Source organism: Podarcis filfolensis (genome assembly GCF_964270895.1).
Source record: "Podarcis filfolensis genome assembly, chromosome: 6".
NCBI classification, from domain to species: Eukaryota; Metazoa; Chordata; class Lepidosauria; order Squamata; family Lacertidae; genus Podarcis; species Podarcis filfolensis.
In genome coordinates, this window is record NC_139609.1 from 91,513,205 (window position 1) to 91,526,670 (window position 13,466).

The window sequence follows — 13,466 nt, forward strand, 5'->3', positions numbered from 1 at the left end:
ATCCTCAGGAGCAGACACCAGCTGAATCCGCTCTGGCTCCAGAGGTGATCGAGGACTCATTGCCTGCAGGTGCTCCACTCTCAGCCCTGTCAGGGGAAGCTGAGGTTGACTCTGGGTCCGGTAACCCTCCAGCCTCTCCTGAACTGCAGAGGCTCAGGGCAGAGAGGTGGAGGGAACTAAGTTCCCACAGGAGGAGTGCTCGCCTCCAAGCCAGGAGAGACGAGTCACCAGAGGATAGGGGCCGCCCTATGCCTCGGGGCAGATAAAAGCCAGCCAGCCCCAGTTCCAAGTTGTGGGAGCAATGTTGTTGGTAGCCAGTTCTGGCCTGCACCCTGTCCTGCCGGATCTCCTGACCTCACCCGACTCCCTGCCTTGGACCCAGCTTCAGCTTTGACGGACGGCCTCAATACTGAGTCCCTTGACCTCGGACTGGACTCGCACCTCACCTCACAGAAACCCACGGAACCAGCACAGCTCGGGATGATGGAAGTTGTAGTCCAGCAACAGTTGCAAACCCAAGTTTAGGAAACCTGTTGTAGATGGAGGGAAGGCTCAGAGAGAGTGTTGTGCCAAAGGTCAGCTAGGTGAGTTTGTGGCAGAGAAACCATTCGATGCAGGATGTCTCAATTCATGACTCTTACTGCTCAGCTGTCAAGTCATTTGTCCACCTGGTACCTACTTAATTTGCACATGGGGTTTACTTCGATTTCCTAGGAGTGAAAAATGCAGACGAGGCAGAGTTGCGCCATGTGGCCTCTGAACCTTTGGAACTGACGGTGTACAATGTGCTGGATTTCCCTCTGCTCAGCTCTCTGGCCGGCCGGCTCACCCGGGTCTTGTGTTCCCGGATCAAGGAGATGAATAAGGAAGAGAACACAGGTGATGTGAACACCACTTCCTTGTTGGGTTTCACGTCTTCTAAGGGAGACTCCACACCGTCAGTGTTTTGTGGGACAGATTCAAGCACATATCCAGAAATCTAAGGTAAAGGGGACCCCTGACCATTAGGTCCAGTCGTGACCGACTTTGGGGTTGCAGTGCTCATCTCGCTTTATTGGCCGAGGGAGCCGGTGTACAGCTTCCGGGTCATGTGGCCAGCATGACTAAGCCGCTTCTGGCGAACCAGAGCAGCGCACGGAAATGCCATTTATCTTCCTGTAGGAGCGGTGCCTATTTATCTACTTGCACTTTGATGTGCTTTCTAACTGCTAGGTTGGCAGGAGCAGGGACCGAGCAACGGGCGCTCACCCCGTCGCGGGGATTCGAACCACCGACCTTCTGATTGGCAGGCCCTAGGCTCTGTGGAAATCTAGTTTTGTGCAATTAAAACGGATTCACAGGCCCTGTCACCCTAGCACAGCAACTCCGCTTTAAAAAGGAAGCAGACTTTTTAAAGGAAATTTAAATCAGACAGGGATATGCATTGAAAAGTCTGGGGGTGGACACAGGGCTAATAGAAAGACATGTAAATGCCTTGCAAGCAAACAAGGGTGAATGCAGGAGGAATGTTCATTCACCCTTCAAACAAATCAGAACAAATGCTCAATATTGACTGGTTGGTTGATTGAGTGCTTAGATTTCTGACTTGCCCTTTACCATAAGGTCCTAGGGTGGGTTGCAACAGTAAAATATACCATTATAAAACAAATGAAGACCAGTTATAATCTAATTTGGTGGGAACAAATTGGAATGAATGCTTAATTGTCTGGAGGAACCCTTAGACAATTCTTTCTTACAAAACCTTCTCTGCTTGAAGTTCCTCCATGAGAGTCTACCACGCTTCTAGGCCATTGGTTCCATTGCGTGGCGAGTTCCCGCCTCCCCCTGGTGGAAATAAAGACACATGACTCAATTATTTAGGTCAATAGCTAAAAACGGCCGCAACTTTATTGGTTACAGGTAATGAGCGGTATTGGCTTAGGCTTTGGTCCTAACGACTATCCTATGGAGAGAGTCAGAACTTACAGGGTTAAGAAGTTCTGAGTGACGTCTCACATTCTTTGAGGCGTGGCAAAAGAACACTGACGGAAGTGGGAGTGTTCTGTATCTCTGAGAGAGAGAGAGACACACACACAGTGTGCGCTCAGCTCCGGTTTGGAACGTACCGGGAAAATGAGTTGCGTGTCACCGGGATTTACAATCTGTTGATTTGTACGAGATTAAAGCTCTTTGTAAGATAAGGAAGACACCGAGCGTCTGCCTGATTTATTGAGCACACAAGGCTATCATCGGCTCTTACTTCTGTCGCTGTGCTAAGCTCTGCTAACTGCAGCTGGAGGCCCGGAGCAGCAGAGACACGCAGGGAAGCGTGTGGGCTCCAAGGAGGGCAAGCGAAGCTGCCAATCAACTTCTCCAAATATCCAGCTTCAACCTGTCTGCTTGAAGCCCGGGAAGGGTTAACCACCAGTAGGGAGAGTCCTGCGGATGCACATCAACTAGGAGCTCCCCCGGGGTCACCGCTCGAGGGCGTGCCTTAGGTCCTCATCTCCATAGGCTTTGGACAGGGCCACGCCCCCCAGAATCCTTTATTGGACTACCCTTCAATATATGGGGCAGGTGATGGAGCTCCCTCCCCTCTTCCATCTACAGAGCAATACCAATGCTTAACCGCCAATACCAAGAAAGTTGTGACGATTTGCTACGAGGTAGGCGAAAACCAAGTGGCTGGTGCCAATTTGCCAAGTGGAAAAAATTCCTACCAGGCCCCTCAATGGCGACCAACTGAGGTCCACAACAATGTTGGAAAGAAAACCTAAAGGGCGGGAGGGTGGGAAACCAGAGCAGCTAAAGCGGCCAAAATAGAGAGATCCCTGGCCATGCCAGTGCTAAATAGCACAGGCCACGCCCCCCAGGCCAGCCAATTGGCTGCCCAGGGGATGACGCGGCTGGGGATTGCCTCAATCGCACGGAGGCTGAGAGCCAGCCCCCGCGCACATGGAGGGGGCGTGAAGCCCGCAACCCCACCTCCTCTCCAGCTCGGAAGTGGCTTTGTCAAACCGCTTTCACCGTTTGGAAGTTCCTTCTAATTTTCAACCAGAACCTACCCTCTTGTAACTTCAAATCAAATCCTGTGCTCTGGCACGGCAAATAATCTTTGACCTTGTCTATATGGTGACTCCTTCAGGTATGTGAAGAGTGTTGCCATGTCTTCTGTCCTCCAGGTGAAACATGAATCTATCTTACAACTCCAACCTGCTTATGACACTGCACAACCATGATGGAAACGTATAGCTTTCCAGATGTTGCTGGACTCCATCTCCCATCAGCCCCATCCAGCAAGGATCAAGGATGATGTGATTTGTAGTCCAGCAACATCTGGAGGGCCAAAGGTTCTCCACCATTGCAATATAAGGTCCCCTCTCCCTTTTTCATCTCAGAACAGTCTCTTGAGTTACATTACGTTGAGAGGTATTTACTGGCCCACAGTTTTGGCCAACAACCTTCATGTCCATGTGAGGACTTCAGATCAGATCTCTCTACTCCGAATCCAGAGCTCTTTCTGCTACATCACATAATAAGAAATGGTTGCAAAATTTGCAGGTGATGACCCTCTCAAAGCCATACTGGTGAATAGTGGAGCCCACCTGAGCCCAACCAATCTTGCTATAAAGGAGGTAACATCCAGAAGTATACGCCTCATCTGGAACCCCCCTCTGATACCACCTAAAAAATATAGGGTGGTCTATTACCCCTCTAGGGGTGGGATTCCCAAAGAGGTAAGTAGTCCTGTCTTTGATATCTTAAACTTAGCTGGATCAACCAGGTGGGCACTAGCAATGGCACGTTCCTAATTGGCACTTCTCCTAAATCAGAGAAGAACTTCTGGGACTGTACTGCTTGCCTCTGATGGAAGGCAAGCAGTATGAGTTGCTAGGAATGGGCAAATATGTCAGTTTTCTTTGCTTTCAGTTTTCTTTGCTTTCCAATCTTACTTCCAGTCCTCCACATTTCCACATCAGTTAATGATTTCAGGGGGTGTGGAATCCTGGTGAAAATTTGTGTGCGTGAATTTCGTTTTTGCGTGAATTTCTTCTGCTCTGCACATTTTTATATGGATTTTTTTTGCCAGATGTGCACATTTCCCCAATGCAATTTCCGCAAATATAATGCATTTTTTGGTACGCGATTTCCACTACTATATGTATTCTTAACTTAGCATATGCATTTTTGTACATGTTACTTGACTGGAGAATTGTACTACAAAATTCAGAGTCACACAAATTTCTGAGGATTGCAGTGTTCTGGTGCTCATATTGCTCTGTAAAGTGTGAACTTGGTAAGCTGGTCTTTAAATGTGAATAGAATTGAGTTTCTGAGACCTTTGGGTATAGGGCGGAACAGAAATAAAAATAAATAAATAAATAAATAAATAACTATTATTATTATTATTATTATTATTATTATTATTATTCTCCATCTTTATGAGCTGCTGAGGTTTGCATGCCAAACTAGGCTCTGGCAGTATGAGTAGTAGGGACCACCCTATGATCCATTTGTGTATGCTATTTTCACTCATGTGCATATTTAGGCACATTCCCCTCTAACATGTGCATTTTTGTAAACACTGGTTGGAGAAGTGCGCCACAAAATTCAGAGGCGTGTGAATTTCAGAGGGCAGTTACATTTTGGTTTATGTATTGATTTGAAATGTACAAATTAGGTAGTTTCTCATTGAAATGCAAACAAAATCAGATTTTTTTGAAAATATATTTTTTTTATTTGGTTTTTCAGGTAAAAATTTTACACATATCCAACATTCAACATAGAAACAAGATTCCAAAGAATCTCCTGGACTTCCCCCCTCCCCTTTGTGGGTCCTATTGTTAATCATTTCCTCCTGCATCTTTTATAATAATCCGAAGCTTTTGCCTCTCTGATGTGTCCAAAATTCACCATTAAACTACAAGTGTTATTCCAATCCTACTAACGATGTTGACTGTTTCCAATGGTTTTTAAGATAAACTATAAATTTTCCCCATTCCTTATTAAAATTTTGGTCTTCCTGATTTCTGATTCTTCCAGTAATTTTTGCCATTTCAGCAATATATAGGCAACACGAAGTCTCTGAAAATCTTTAAATGAAGTGAGGTACTGCAGTGACTACATTATTACATGAGCACTGTTCCACAGCATTTGATATTTTCATTTACATACATTCATTCGAAATAAGATGGGTTTATGAAGCAATTCTATATCCTCCCACCACGCTGACAAAGAATTCAACGAAACAGTAGTCAGTATCTGGAATCACTGTTCAGTGTTGGACCTTACATTTGCTAAATACACAAAGTGTTGGACCTTACATTTGCTGAATACACAAAGACCTTACATTTGCTGAATACACAAAGACCTTACATTTGCTGAATACACAGCTTGTCTTTCATCGTACAAAGTCTGGTACCTCGCTTCATTTAAAGATTTTCAGAGACTTTGAGACTAAAGATTCCATTTTGTACTTATTATGGTTTGAAGGAATTCTATAAAGGTTGTCTATTGTGTATGTACATGGTCATCGTGTTGCCTAGATATTGCTGACGTTCTCTTTGCAACACAGGGGTTTGTTTAATTTTTGCCATTTTGGCATAATCCATTGACTTGATCTGCCATTCTCCTCTGGTAGGGACTTCATCTTCTTTCAAACAAAATCAGGTTCCATGACCATCCTCAGTGCAACTTCTGTGTATATTTTTAGGTTGTTTTAGATGGGGCAGCCTCGGCCGTGCAGCTCCTCAACTTGACATCCCACACAGAATATTTGGTTTCAGTGTTTCCTATTTATGAGAACGCAGTTGGAGATGGACTCAGAGGCATCACCTCAACATGTAAGCCAGGAATTGATTGACTGGTCTTTGGTTTAATTGTGTCCCAGGTGCTACTTTGATAGCCATTCCCCTTATACTAAGGTTACCAGATTTTTTTCAATGAATCCAGGGTCACTTTTCAACTTCAGTGGATCTTGTCAGGAGACTGATTTGTAAATCTGGGGACTGTCCCCAGGAAACAGGGACATCTGGTAACCTTACCTTATACCAGCCAGAAGGTCTTGCTCTGAGATCATGGCTCAGATGATCTTTCTCCTATCTTTGAAGCAGACATTCATGGCTAATAAAAGACCTCTATCTGATAAAGAGAATATTTAATTTAAAAATTGCTTAATATTCTTAGCCTTGAAATATTTTAAGCCTGTTATTTGCTTAATGGTTAATAGGTATTTAATCTGCATAATTTGTAGACTGTGCAGATACGTGTGTTTATTTTCAGAGCAAAGTAGCATGTCGTTTTGCCTGGCAAATGTTCACATTTGGCAGCTGCTTTGGGTGAGGAAATGTACTTCCCTTTGATAATTTCTCTGTTTCGGTCCCATAGTGCCTCTCTCTGCCCCTGGGTCCCTCAGAGCTTCTGAAATCAGCCACAACAGCATACGACTGAGCTGGGAGCCAGCAGATGGAGCTAGCCAGTATCTGGTTCTTTGCTCCTCAGCACCCAATGGAGCAGAAGATGGTACCAAAGAGGTAAAGGATATTGGTTTTGACTGTAATCACAATGGTGGGTTTGGTTTTTTATCAGAGATAAGATGCATCCCCTATACAAAGCAAAGTGAGATCATGATGTTGGGTTCACCCCTGAGTGGACAGGTGAGTTTTACTCAGGCTCCTGAATGCGAGTGCTGTTAGCGCCTGCCTAATAATAATAATAATTTATTTATACCCCGCCCAACGGGCTGGGTTTCCCCAGCCACTCTGGGCAGCTTCCAGCAAAATATTAAAATACAATAATTCATCAAACATTAAAAACTTCCCTAAACAGGGCTGCCTTCAGATGTCTTCTAAAAGTTAGATACAGCCATACCTCTTGTTACGTTTATTTCAGGTTGCGCATTTTCAGGTTGAGTTCCACGGTGACCAGGAAGTACCAGAAAGGGTTACTTCCGGGTTTCACTGCTTGCACATGCGCAGATGCGTAAAATGACATCACGTGCATGTGCAGAAGCAGCGAATCATGACCCGCGCACGCACAGACATGCAGACATGGGTTGTGTTCTGCTCATGTGAATGGGGCTTCCGAATGGATCCCATTCACAACCAGAGGTACCACTGTATTTGTTTATCTCTTTGATATCTGATGGGAGGGTATTCCACAGGGCGGGCACCACTACTGAGAAGGCCCTCTGCCTGGTTCCCTGTAACTTTGCTTCTTGCAGTGAGGGAACTGCCAGAAGGCCCTCAGAGATGGATCTCAGACTGAACGATGGGGGTGGAGACACTCTTTCAGATATACTGGACCGAGGCCATTTAGGGCTTTAAAGGTCAGACCAACACTTTGAATTGTGCCCAGAAACGTACTGGAAGCCAATGTAAGTCTTTCAGGCGACTCCCAGTCACCAGTCTAGCTGCCACATTCTGAATTAGTTGTATTTTCTGGGTCACCTTCAAAAGTAGCCCCACACAGAGCGCATTGCAGTAGTCCAAGCGGGAGATAACCAGAGCATGCACCACTCTGGCAAGACAGTCTGCGGGCAGATAGGGTCTAAGCCTGTGTACCAGATGGAGCTGGTAGACAGCCGCCCTGGACACAGACTTGACCTGCACCTCCATGGACAGCTGTGAGTCTAAAATGAGTCCCAGGCTGCGCAACTGGTCCTTCAGGGGCACAGTTACCTCATTCAGGAACAGGATGTTCATTGGGAGCACATTCCAAAGGGGAGATGCCCCCACACTAAAAGCCCTGGTCTTAGTGGATATAAGACAAACCATGGGAGCATGCAGAACTCCTAGGAGTGTCTCTCCCAAGGATCAAAGTGACCAGACAGAGTGTGTGCAGTGCAATAGGAAAAGGTAGAATCTGATCCTCAAACTCCAGTTAGCAAAAAACAAAAAAATCAACAAGAGCATAGAGTCATAGAACTGTAGAGTTGGATGGGACCAGTTGGCTGGAGTGAAGTGCTCACAATGCCAAGGTTACATAGAGTCACAGAATTGTAACTCTATTGTAATTGTAACCATTGTAAAAACAATTGTAATTGTAAAGTTGGAAAGGACCTTAAGGGTCATCTAGTCCTGCATTTACAGGGGTAAATGCAGGAATCTTTTGCCCAGCGTGGGGCTTGAACCCAAGGCAATGAGATTAAGAATCTCATGCTGTACCTACTGAGCTATCCCAGGTTATGGGTTTGATCCCCATATGGGGATCTGCGTATTCCTGCATTGCAGGGGGCTGGACTCGATGATCCTCAGGGTCTCTTCTGAATCTACAATTCTATGTTTGTATCATAGAATTGCAGGGCTAGAACCCACGACCTTGAGATTCAGAATCTCATGCTGCAGCGACTGAGCTACTTCATCAGCTACATGACACTCTTAAGCACAGGGCTGCATGTTCGAGCCACATTGGGTGAAAGTTTCCTGCATTGCAGCGGGTTGCACTAGATCAGGCGTCCTCAAACTAAGGTCCGCAGGCCGGATAAGGCCCGAGGGACTCGTTTATCCAGCCTGCGGCGACCCCCGCCACCTGCTGCTGCTGCCTGCTCTTACTGGCGCTGCGCTGCACGGCTGCCCACTTCCGTGCCAGAGGAGCACTGGAAATAGCTTGTGCACATGCGCAAGCATTATTTCTGGTCAGATCCGGGTAGGAGAAGGCCCGTGCACATGCACACAAGCTATTTCCAGTGCTCCTCCAACCCGGATGTGTGCCGGAAATAGCGTGTGCACAAGTGTTAGGGCATGCACTCCTCCGCCCTCTGGCCCGCCGTGCGATCGGCGCTGGAGACACTGGCCCGAGGCGTGGTAAGTTTGCTGACCCCTTCACTAGATGATCTTCGTGGTCTTTTCCAACCCTACAATTCTATGATTCTAAGCCCCACAAAACTTGGGGAATCCACTGGCAGAAATCATGTGCAGTGCTCATGTAGTTCTGCCAGATGGGCGGAAGGTGGCAGCAGACTCGCTGTAATGAACATTCAGGAGCATTAAAATGCAGAAAGGAAAGAAAGGCTTTCCTCCATACTCCAGTTTGCAGAGAGATGTGCCCAGGTAATCAGGGACCCTCCTGCATCCCTTGTTTAAGGGCTCGCCTTTATTAACACTCCCAAACCCTCCTCTCCTCCTGTTTGTTCTGCACAGTGTGAAATGTTTTGCATCACAAAGGCAGGGAGCCTCTCTCTGGCCAGCTGTTCCCCTTTGCTGTGACTCTTTGTTCTTCTGTTGGGGCCTTGTTTGCTTGAGGCTGAGAACTTCCCCTGCTCCTGGGAGAGCTCTTCCGTATGTTTCACACTCAGGTGCTTTGAAAAGCTTTCCCCTGCCCATTGCAAGGGTCAAATGCCTGAAAATATATTTCCGGTGCTTGCTAACGACCCACAACCCTTACGAGTGTCAGCGGGAAGGATTGTGAAGGTCATTGCAAAGAACAAGGAATGCCATCAATGACTGGAATTTATCCTGGCACTAAGGATCAGTTGAATTCAGGTGTGGGGACGGCATGATTAAACTGCTCTCCCATTTAGAAGCTAAGGAGGTCAGGTTAGATTTTTTTGTTGGTTTGTTTTGGCTTTCACTTTTCTCCCCACCTTTGATCCCCAGCACCTGGAAATCAGGCAAACTGCCTTGACAATTGAGGTAAAAAATAGCCCTTGTGGCTAATAGCTAAAAAGGTAAAGGGACCTCTGACCATTAGGTCCAGTCGTGGCCGACTCTGGGGTTGCGGCGCTCATCTCACTTTACTGGCCAGGGGAGCTGACGTTTGTCCGCAGACAGTTTTTCCGGGTCATGTGGCCCGCATGACTAAGCTGCTTCTGGAGAACCAGAGCAGCACACGGAAACGCCGTTTACCTTCCCACCAGAGCGGTACCTATTTATCTACTTGCACTTTGATGTGCTTTTGAACTGCTAGGTTGGCAGGAGCAGGGACTGGGCAATGGGAGCTCACCCCGTCGTGGGGATTCGAACTGCTGACCTTCTGATCGGCAAGTCCTAGGCTCTGTGGTTTAACCCACAGCGCCACCCGCGTCCCTTTGGCTAATAGCTACCAGTAGCCAATTCTGTAGTTTAACTGTGTACCAGGTGAGGAGGTATTTTATTTTGCCTGTCCTGAATATTTTAACATTCAGCTCCTTTGCCTTTTTAAATGTGCCTGACAGTGGTGCTCAGTGCTGCAAATAGCTATTAACAGTACGCAATGTTGTTCCGTCCGGCGGTTGTCATGACAAAATGGCAATCAAAATGGACATCGGAGATTGTCAGGAGAAAATAGTCTTGTGCAAGGGACATTTTCCCCCAGACTGCTTTAATTTCCAAACTTGATCAGCAAACACTTGGAATATACGTGGGCTAAGCTTTTCTGTCATGCCTTGGTTGATTTAAGTTTCCTTAGCTTTTATTTCCCCCTGATCTGCTGCTGGTCTTTTTTTGTGTGCCCTGAAATTAAAATATAGGAGAGGGAGCTGCCGACAATTGTTTAAGAATATTTCAGTTCTTGTACTTACCCGAATGAATCCCTAGTTGAGGAAGCCCAGAGTCAATACTGTTTGATTTTATTAATATTACCATTGCGTTGTTTTAACTATTACCTGTAATACATAAGTTGTGCTTTATTTTTTGTACAGAAAACCCAATACAATTTATTTAACAAACAAACAAACAGGAAGGAAGGAAGGAAGGAGGGGGGTAGACAACAGTGAGGTCAGTGTGGTCAGCAAATACCAGCAGGAGTGCCAGATTGACTCCGCCAGAGAGTTTGCACCACACTCACCTGCCCAGTAATAATAATATAATAATAATTTATTATTTATACCCCGCCCATCTGGCTGAGTTTCCCCAGCCACTCTGGGTGGCTCCCAATCAAGTGTTAAAAACAATACAGCGTTAAATATTAAAAACTTCCCAGAACAGGTGTCAGATGTCTTTTAAAGATAGGATAGCTGCTTATTTCCTTCACATCTGGAGGGAGGGTGTTCCACCGGGTGGGTGCCACTACCGAGAAGGCCCTCTGTCTGGTTCCCTGTAACCTCATTACTCACAATGAGGGAACTGCCAGAAGGCCCACGGCGCTGGATCTCAGTGTCCGGGCTGAACGATGGGGGTGGAGACGCTCCTTCAGGTACACAGGACCGAGGCCATTTAGGGCTTTAAAGGTCAGCACCAACACTTTGAATTGTGCTCGGAAACGTACTGGGAGCCAATGCAGATCTCTCGGAACCGGTGTTATGTGGTCCCGGCGGCCACTCCCAATCACCAGTCTAGCTACCGCATTCTGGATTAATTGCAGTTTCCGGGTCACCTTCAAAGGTAGCCCCACATAGAGCTCATTGCAGTAGTCCAAGCGGGAGATAACTAGAGCATGCACCACTCTGGCGAGACAGTCCGTGGGCAGGTAGGGTCTCAGCCTGCACACCAGGTGGAGCTGGCAGACAGCCGCCCTGGACACAGAATTAACCTGCGCCTCCATGGATAGCTGTGAGTCCAAAATGACTCCCAGGCTGCGCACCTGGTCCTTCAGGGGCACAGTTACCCCATTCAGGACCAGGGAATCCCCCACACCCGCCTGCCCCCTGTCCCCCCAAAACAGTACTTCTGTCTTGTCAGGATTCAACCTCTGTTAGCTGCCATCCATCCTCCAACCGCCTCCAGGCACTCACTTCCCTCCCACCGCCTCACCTGGTCAGCTGCTTCAGTCTTGTTTGTTGGGGTTTAAAATCACCCACGTCTCTCTTCGCACTTGCTTTCTCTCTCTGTCTCTCTCTCTTTTTCCAGGTTAAAGTAGAACAGCCTGACGTTCTTCTTGAGGGCTTGTCCCCCAACACTGAATACTCGCTGGCCGTTTACGCAATGTATGGAGAAGATGCTAGCGATCCGGCAAGTGTACAGGAAACCACTTGTAAGTCCCGCCTGTGTGATCTAACGTCGGCATGGCTAGGATAGGGTTCTCTGGAGGCTGGGGAGAAGTTCTGACTAAGACCCCATTCACACAATATGTTTAAAGCACTGTGATGCCACTTCAAACAGCTGTGGTTTCCCCCAAAGAATTCTGGGAAGTGGCTTCACAATAAATCCTTATTCACAAGGGGACTCTGGAAATTGGAGCACCGTGAGGGAAATAGGGGGGTCTTCTGACTACAGCTCCCAGAATTCTCTGGGTTAAGCCATATCTGTTCAAAGTGGCATAATAAACTAAATCTAGCAGTCCAACGGAGTAGCCACTGATCATCGTTTGGTAGTCCATATCTGGATCTGTAGGGAGAAGGAGCAAACTTTGTGGCACTTTAAGGAAAACACCCATAAGGAAAAGAGGAAAACTGTTAATGTTAAAAGTGGATTAACAGACATGGAGGGGTTATGGGAAATAGGAATATTTTTTTCCAGGATTCTGAGAATGTCTTGGTCCTAGGAGATGTCCCTAGCCTCTCTAAAGGTAAAGGGACCACTGACCATTAGGTCCAGTCATGGCCGATTCTGGGGTTGCGGCGCTCATCTCGCTTTATTGGCCGAGGGAGCTGGCGTACAGCTTCCGGGTCATGTGGCCAGCATGACTAAGCTGCTTCTGGCGAACCAGAGCAGCGCATGGAAATGCCGTTTACCTTCCCGCCAGAGCAGTACCTATTTATCTACTTGTACTTTGACGTGCTTTCAAACTGCTAGGTTGGCAGGAACAGGGACCGATCAACGGGAGCTCACCCCGTTGCGGGGATTCGAACTGCCAACCTTCTGATCGGCAAGTCCTAGGCTCTGTGGTTTAACCCATAGCGCCACCTGCGTCCCTCTAGCCTCTCTAGTGAACAGGAATTTCCTGGTCTTTTGGGGAGAAGTGCCATGAAATTAAACTGGGCTTCTGTCTCTAGTGCGGACATCCCATAATTCCCCATGATTTTGTCTTGCAGTGGCCCTGAGCCCTCCACAGTTCTTGCATTTCTCCAACATCAGCCATGCCTCGGTCAGGGTCAACTGGGAGGCGGCTTCACATGCCGTGAAGAAGCACCGCGTAATGTACATCTCCAGCAGGGGGAGCAACACTGGAGAGGTGAGTAAGACTGTAAGAGCCGCTTTGCAGTATCCGAACGAGGTCCGTTGTTCTGCACCAACAAAAGCTAGCTAGACATGTCGAAGGAGACAAAGAGACAATTATTCAGCGGTTCAGGCAATGCCTAAGACTTTCCTTACAGAGCAGAAGTTATTTTATCATCTTCCAGACAGCATGGGCAATTAATGGTCTCTGCTGCTGGCGTCAAACAGCGAAACCCTACTAGAAGACACTCTGCAACCCTAACACTTTCTACATTTCAGGTGGACGTTCCTGGCAACGCATCCTTTGCTGTGCTGAAGCCTCTCTCGTCGTTGACGCAGTATTTTGTCAGCGTGATTTCCATTTATGACGAAGGGGACTCCTTCCCTGTAACGGCCAACGTCACCACATGTAAGCAAGGGTTGGTCAGCTTGGGGAAATGCAGCTGTTGGAAGTCCAGGTGGTCCACAAAGCTG

General features: G+C 47.2%; 1 protein-coding gene across 2 annotated transcripts in view; it reads left to right on the forward strand.

Annotated features, from left to right (window-relative positions):
* The window catches only part of COL20A1 (collagen type XX alpha 1 chain), a 148,973-nt gene that overhangs the window by 36,330 nt on the left and 99,177 nt on the right, over positions 1 to 13,466 (forward strand). For both annotated transcript variants that reach the window (XM_083618337.1, XM_083618336.1), the window contains exons 10-16: positions 715 to 879; positions 3,541 to 3,716; positions 5,693 to 5,822; positions 6,367 to 6,512; positions 11,745 to 11,868; positions 12,869 to 13,008; positions 13,272 to 13,401. In XM_083618337.1, coding sequence (XP_083474463.1) covers positions 715 to 879; positions 3,541 to 3,716; positions 5,693 to 5,822; positions 6,367 to 6,512; positions 11,745 to 11,868; positions 12,869 to 13,008; positions 13,272 to 13,401 — 1,011 coding nt within the window. The remainder of the gene's footprint in view (positions 1 to 714; positions 880 to 3,540; positions 3,717 to 5,692; positions 5,823 to 6,366; positions 6,513 to 11,744; positions 11,869 to 12,868; positions 13,009 to 13,271; positions 13,402 to 13,466) is intronic.